Below are 7,630 nucleotides of genomic sequence, written 5' to 3' on the forward strand. Positions count from 1 at the left end.
TGACCATAAACGCACAAGTGTAGAACGCATCTCATCTTCAACAACAATATTGCCACAAAGAGAAACAGAGCTAAGGCTAAGACTCAACTGATTGCTTTCAGTAACAAACAAAAAACAAACAAAAGTAAAAAAAGAAAGAAAAAATAACCATCAGACAAAAAAAACGATGTTTTACTCAATTCCGAAACGTCTAATCTAAAGTTAGTGACTTTGTCTTCTCTCTTCTCCGCATGACTGTCAGTTTTTGCTGTCTCTTCGCCGAATGACTGTCAGTTTTTGTTGTCTCTTCGCCGAATGACTGTCAGTTTTTGTTGTCTCTTCGCCGAATGACTGTCAGTTTTTGTTGTCTCTTCGCCGAATGACTGTCAGTTTTTGTTGTCTCTTCTCCGAACGACTGTCAGTTTTTGTTGTCTCTTCTCCGAAGGACTGTCAGTTTTTGTTGTCTCTTCTCCGAACGACTGTCAGTTTTTGTTGTCTCTTCTTCGAATGACTGTCAGTTTTTGTTGTCTCTTCTCCGAACGACTGTCAGTTTTTGTTGTCTCTTCTCCGAATGACTGTCAGTTTTTGTTGTCTCTTCGCCGAATGACTGTCAGTTTTTGTTGTCTCTTCTCCGAACGACTGTCAGTTTTTGTTGTCTCTTCTCCGAATGACTGTCAGTTTTTGTTGTCTCTTCTCCGCATGACTGTCAGGTTTTGTTGTCTCTTCTCCGAACGACTGTCAGTTTTTGTTGTCTCTTCTCCGCATGACTGTCAGTTTTTGTTGTCTCTTCTCCGAACGACTGTCAGTTTCTGTTGTCTCTTCTCCGAACGACTGTCAGTTTCTGTTGTCTCTTCTCCGAACGACTGTCAGTTTTTGTTGTCTCTTCTCCGAATGACTGTCAGTTTTTGTTGTCTCTTCTCCGCATGACTGTCAGGTTTTGTTGTCTCTTCTCCGAACGACTGTCAGTTTTTGTTGTCTCTTCTCCGCATGACTGTCAGTTTTTGTTGTCTCTTCTCCGAACGACTGTCAGTTTCTGTTGTCTCTTCTCCGAACGACTGTCAGTTTTTGTTGTCTCTTCTCCGAACGACTGTCAGTTTTTGTTGTCTCTTCTCCGCATGACTGTCAGTTTTTGTTGTCTCTTCTCCGAATGACTGTCAGTTTTTGTTGTCTCTTCTCCGAACGACTGTCAGTTTTTGTTGTCTCTTCTCCGAATGACTGTCAGTTTTTGTTGTCTCTTCTCCGCATGACTGTCAGGTTTTGTTGTCTCTTCTCCGAACGACTGTCAGTTTTTGTTGTCTCTTCTCCGCATGACTGTCAGTTTTTGTTGTCTCTTCTCCGAACGACTGTCAGTTTCTGTTGTCTCTTCTCCGAACGACTGTCAGTTTTTGTTGTCTCTTCTCCGAACGACTGTCAGTTTTTGTTGTCTCTTCTCCGCATGACTGTCAGTTTTTGTTGTCTCTTCTCCGAACGACTGTCAGTTTTTGTTGTCTCTTCTCCGAACGACTGTCAGTTTTTGTTGTCTCTTCTCCGAACGACTGTCAGTTTTTGTTGTCTCTTCTCCGCATGACTGTCAGTTTTTGTTGTCTCTTCTCCGAAGGACTGTCAGTTTTTGTTGTCTCTTCTCCGAATGACTGTCAGTTTTTGTTGTCTCTTCCCCGAACGACTGTCAGTTTTTGTTGCGTCAAAGAGAGATACGACACAATGGGTTTAGCAGACACGCGATACAATGAGGTAATCAGACTAAACATCATCATATTTGTTGTGGTGTTCTTTGCTGCGAAAGCCATTCCTGCCATTGGCAGTCAATTCATCTGTCACGAAACAGACGTTAAGTACACAATCCGATCCCCAGCGCTTTTCGTTGAGCAATACATACATGACGGAACCTATTTCAGTACAACTTTCTCCGAGCATTGGTGACACAGTTCACTTCAACTTATACCCCCCCCCCCTTCTCTCTCTCTCTCTCTCTCTCTCTCTCTCTCTCTCTCTCTCTCTCTCTCTCATCCAACTGCCTTTATCATATTTTAATATGTTTGTACAAATACAAATACATTAAAATATTTGTATTTCTTTTTTTTCTTTCATTATCACAACACAATTACCCAGCTGGTCTATTGTGGTTCTGATGTTTACCGTGACCAATAAAATTTCACTGTCGTTGTAGACTGAGTTCAGAATTCAGGTGTCATATTCCATGTGTTATTTTACGTTTATATTGTGTGTTTTTAGTTTGTTTGCTTATTTGTTAGAAATGTCCTTGCAGGTTGTTACTGTTTTGTACATGCAATGCAACTGCCAAATGTGTCATAAATTAAGTATAACCTTATGCGTAAGGAAAAAAAACCCAAACAAACAGAAACCCTTTTCAGAGTTACATAAAAAAAAATCGCGCAATGGAAACATGCTGTATCAATTAGGATTCATTGCTGTACTATGCAACTGGCTGGATTGGGATTCAAATAACTCCAATTAAAATCTTATTCAATAGTCAGAGTGAATTTACTGTTCTTGTGTTATTAATTGATATATTATTTTTGTTTTATTTCAGTCGTTTGCTTTCTGTGCATCTTTTGCTTTTACTATACTTTAATGTATTCACTTATTTGTTATTTTTTCTAATCATTTCATTTCATTTTATGTTAATGTTTTACACAGGCCTAAGGCAGGCTCTCCAGGCTTGATCAGCGTGAATGGTTTCTGCGGAGGACCAGCATCTGCTCCTCTTTTTTTTTTCTCTTTTTTTTTTAACAGCAGAAATTGTGTTGCGTATTTGGCTCAGCCCGCACGCTTTGACACCTCCATGAAACTAAAACTTTATGTAGTTATGTATTCATGCATTTTCATTTATTCATTCATTTATTTATTCATTTATTCATCTTCTTATTTATTTATTCATTTATTCATTTAATTCTTTTACTGGCTAATCTTCCTCGCCGATCATCCCGAGTCCCCCATACACAGCTACACCCAGGTTCATCTGCCCCGGCCCCAGTGCCGGCAGTCCACAGGGAGCTATTGGAGGTGAGCCGCCAGGAGGCCACACCCCAGAGGAGACTCTTTCTCTGCAGCGAGTCAGTCACTTGGAAGGAGTTCGGTGTTCAGTCACGCCTGTCCTGATCCAACACAAGCAGAACACCACCTACTAAATCGTACTGAAAACAATAATCGCTCAGTGCGTGGAGTGGAGTTTAATGACGAAATGGATGACGCCCTTTTGGGTCGAGTCGTTCAGAGACGTGTTTCGTAAACGTGAGCATGCAAGTGGCGAGGAAGAGGAGTACATGCGCAACAAGACGAACCCAAGGCGGGAAGTAGAGAGTCCTCCCCAGCACCTACAGGTGTTTCTTCTTTGCCTGAACTAGGCTGGCCCTGGAGAAAGGTCCAGTGACGGTGAGGAAAGACCCACTGACCACAGGGAAAGTCCTGTTGACAGTTGGAAAGACTACAACTTGGGATTCTCTCTTGAGGGCACGCAAGACCGTATGGCTGTGTCTTGAGTGGTACTGTCTTCATCTGTCTGCGGGCAGGGGCGGTTTGGTCTGTGGGGTGTGCTCAGCATCTGGATGGTGGTGTCTTTTGCCGGTGGGCTCTGCAGTCATGAAATACTGGCTGGTACACCCATGGGGACACTTCTTTTAAGGCTGTCGCGAGTTGCATCCTGTGGTCTCTTTTGCCTCTGTTTGGGAGCAGTTATGTCCCTTGGAGTGTCCTGTACGTGCCTGCACCCATCGTGAACACAACGCAGGCCTCCAAGGGTGGTGCAGGATTGTTCCAAGGACGGGTGGAGACAGTGCTTCTCTGGGTCCTCCCCAGCACCTACGGGTGTTTCTCTTTCTTCTTATGTTTACCTCGCGACAAAGTTGCTCTGAAGGCGACCTAGCCATGACTCGCGAGAACCTAGCCAGTCTTGCCGCGAGGCGGAAAGAGGAAACACATCTCCGTGGCGTGTCTCGCCAGAACCGAGCCTCAGGGCTTGGGTCTTGAAGTCGCTCAGTCGTGTGATTAAGCTAAACGTCTCCCGGCACAGGAGGAGCCGAGACGGCCAAGAGCGTCTCTCCAACGGCAGTGTCCCACCCTCCACAAACCTGCTGATACCGAAAACTGACAGGAACTTACCAAAAGCATGGAAGTGGAGAGGGAAATCATAACTGGAGTTAGCATGAGAGCAAGGGGGATGCCGGGGGTCTTTCAGTATGAATAGCAATCCCCGCCTTCTGGAAATTCTGTGCTAGAAATTTCCACTTTTCTATTGCTCTCTTTATATTTCTTTTTTTTTTTTCCGTTTTTCTTCATTCGCTGTTGTCTCCCTTTTCTGCCTTCCCAGTCCATTCCCCTATTTTGTTTTTTCGTAACAAGTCTTGACATTTTTTTTTCTCTTTTCCGCAGTCCATCATCTGTGCTGTTTTGCTCTGACGACTAGGTAGTAAAATATTGAACACTGGGCATAGCACTTGCTGTCCATTCTGCAGTGTTACTTGCCTATATGGCCTTTTTATGTTTTTTTTTCTTTTGCTTTGTTTTCTTTTCTTTTTTTTTTTTTTTTTTTTGTTCGGCTTTGAAGAAATTTCTAAAAATCCTTTTTCTACGATTAAAAAAATTTCTGGGGATAATTAATCGAGCGGAAGGGCTGACGTGTGTGTGTGTGCGTATGTGTATGTGTGTGTGTGTGTGTGTGTGTATGTGTGTGTGTGTGTGTGTGTGTGTGTGTGTGTGTGTGTGTGTGTGTGTGTGTGTGTGTGACAGTAATGTGTTGACGCTGTTGAGCATTTGTATGTTTTGCGGTTGAGCATTTTGTGCGCTTTGTCAGTCCTGATAAGGCCATGTGCAACAATAGACAATAGACAAAAAGAGAGCAGGGCATGGACGGTCAAATAATTTGGTATCTTTATTCTTTCTCCAAAATATTCTATGTTTGGAGTGGAGTGATGGCCTAGAGGTAACGCGTCCGCCTAGGAAGCGAGAGAATCTGAACGCGCTGGTTCGAATCACGGCTTAGTCGCCGATATTTTCTCCCCCTCCACTAGACCTTGAGTGGTGGTCTGGACGCTAGTCATTCGGATGAGACGATAAACCGAGGTCCCGTGTGCAGCATGCACTTAGCGCACGTAAAAGAACCCACGGCAACAAAAGGGTTGTCCCTGGCAAAATTCTGTAGAAAAATCCACTTCGATAGGAAAAACAAATAAAACTGCACGCAGGAAAAATTACCCCCCCAAAAAAGGGTGGCGCTGTAGTATAGCGACGCGCTCTCCCTGGGGAGAGCAGCCCGAATTTCACACAGAGCAATCTGTTGTGATAAAAAGAAGAAATACAAATACAAATGATGGTGAGGATGATGACGGATCTGCTGTGGCGGTCCTTGTTTTAGTTGGATGATGTCAAACAACGTTGTTCTCCACGCTTCCGTTCATAATAGTTGTCCTGGAGTCAAACCAGGCTCGCCAGATACAGACACCTGCAGTGTCCGACGGTTGGGAAATTTCAGCCACACTCACAAGGACCTATCCGCGAAGTGGATGGCACTCGACTGTGTGGTCCAAGTCTCCCTGTTTGAGCCCATAGCACAACCAACTCTGGTTTGGGGTCAGCCACGGGCCGAAAACTACAACAACAAAATCTCTGATGGGGCTTGAACCCGCGTCCCCAGTCGTCAAGTCCGCGACGGTAACCACTTCGCCACGATGACATCGAATGATTCAATAAATAATTGAAATGAGTACATGCATGCAATTTTAATTCATATACACACATACACACACGCCAACGCCCCACCCCCATACACACAGACACAGACAGACACACACACCTTCCCCCAACAGTGAAAAATATTGAAACAGCCACACTTATTAATTTTGGTGTCTGATCACAAAACGTATTGATCAAATAGACACATGCACATACATAGACGCACAGAAACAGACAGACAGACAGACAGACACACACACACACACACACACACACACACACACACACACACACACACACACACACACACACACACACACCGACTGCAGGGTAAAGAGAACGTATCGATTAGGATGAATATTTATGACCCCTTCATTATTCGCGTGGAGGGGGGTGGGGGGAGGGGGGTAGGGTTGGCCTGTGGCAGAGAACGGAGGTTCCGTTGAAGTCTATGAATACATTTGGTCGGAACCGTATCGATTTTTAAGACTGGCTGGACTTGCAGCAATCAATATTTTATTCACAGAGAGTGAGTGAGTTAGCGAGTGAGAGTGGAAGGAGAGAGAGAGAGAGAGAGGGAAGGGTAGGGGCGGAGATAGGGACATTAGAGACAGAGACTGAGAGAGACAGAGACAGAGACAGACAGACAGATAAATACACAGAAACAGAGATGCATAGAGGCAGACCGATAGAGCGACTGGGTGAGAGAGAGAGAGAGAGAGAGAGAGAGAGAGAGAGAGAGAGAGAGAGAGAGAGAGAGAGAGAGAAACAGAAACAGAAACAGAAACACAGAAACACAGAGACACAGAGACAGACAGAGACAGGGACAGACAGTCAGAGACAGACCGCCGCCAGAAACAAAGACACAGAGACAGAGTGGAAACAGAAAGCCAACAAGTACAGCAACACTCACCATTCTGAAAGACGAAGTGAGCAGAAGGTAAGAGGGGATGGAACAGGCCACGGACCGAAGAGGAGTCAAGCCAAACGAGGTCTTCCCAGCTGCAGGCAAGCGAACAGAGTGAAGCCACGCACTGCGACGACAGCAGTCAACAGCAGCGACACAGCCACACGGAGACAGCAACAGCAACAACAGCAACAGCAGCAGCAGCAGCAGCAACGACAACGATGAGCGACGGAGACGGCAGCGGCGGCGGCAGCGGCAGGCAGCTACGGTAGCTGACGTATTGCGTGCATGTTTCAGAGGCTGAGGGTAGCTGTAACTACAGTGCCGGGTGGAGGGGCATTGTAGTTTTTGTTTTGCGGTTGTTGTTTTTTTTTGTGTTGTTGTTGTTGTTCTTGTTGTTTGTTGTTTTTTCATACAGAGGGGATAAAAAGTCGTATCTAATTCAGCTTTCAATTACTTCTTTTTCTTCTTTCTTTTATTACTTTTTCTTCCTTTTTTTTTTTGTTACTACTTTCGTGTTTTCACTGAAAAGTTGAAAGAGGACAGCCGTGCGTGAAAAAAACGAGCTGGTCAAGTTTGCAGATCAGCTGACACCGTCTGCAATGATCCTAAGGTCATGTATCTAATCAGCTAAGTGTTGTGCATAAAATCAGCTGACTGCTGACATATACAGTCAGCTTTGCAGGCATGCAATCGGCTGATATGCACATATAAAATCAGCTGGAATGCATGTAATCAGCCTCGCCTCGCTTGCATGCGATCAGCTGGCGTGCATATGCAGTCATGTTCCATACAATCTGTTGGTATTTATGCAAATATCTTCTGTGCGTGCAGTGTCATGGCAATAAGTAATCAGCAGGTATATATACGTTTTCAATCAACTGTCATGCATGCGGGTATGAAATCAGATATTTGGCGTGGAAGCTAAGCCTGGCATTTTATGTATGCATGTAATCAGCTTAGAGGCATGCATGCAATCAGATATATGCAGTCAGCCTGCCACGTACGTATGTATGTGTGCTATCAGCCTGCCATGTATGCATGTATGTAATCAGC

General features: G+C 44.6%; 1 protein-coding gene across 1 annotated transcript in view; it reads right to left on the reverse strand.

Moving 5' to 3' along the window:
- The window catches only part of LOC143295691 (calmodulin), a 37,063-nt gene extending 30,223 nt beyond the window's left edge, over positions 1–6,840 (reverse strand). The window contains exon 1 of the mRNA XM_076607312.1: positions 6,581–6,840. Coding sequence (XP_076463427.1) covers positions 6,581–6,583 — 3 coding nt within the window. The 5' untranslated portion in view covers positions 6,584–6,840. The remainder of the gene's footprint in view (positions 1–6,580) is intronic.
- Between the last annotated feature and the right edge of the window lie 790 nt (positions 6,841–7,630).

Source organism: Babylonia areolata, chromosome 21, assembly GCF_041734735.1.
Source record: "Babylonia areolata isolate BAREFJ2019XMU chromosome 21, ASM4173473v1, whole genome shotgun sequence".
Taxonomy (NCBI): Eukaryota; Metazoa; Mollusca; class Gastropoda; order Neogastropoda; family Buccinidae; genus Babylonia; species Babylonia areolata.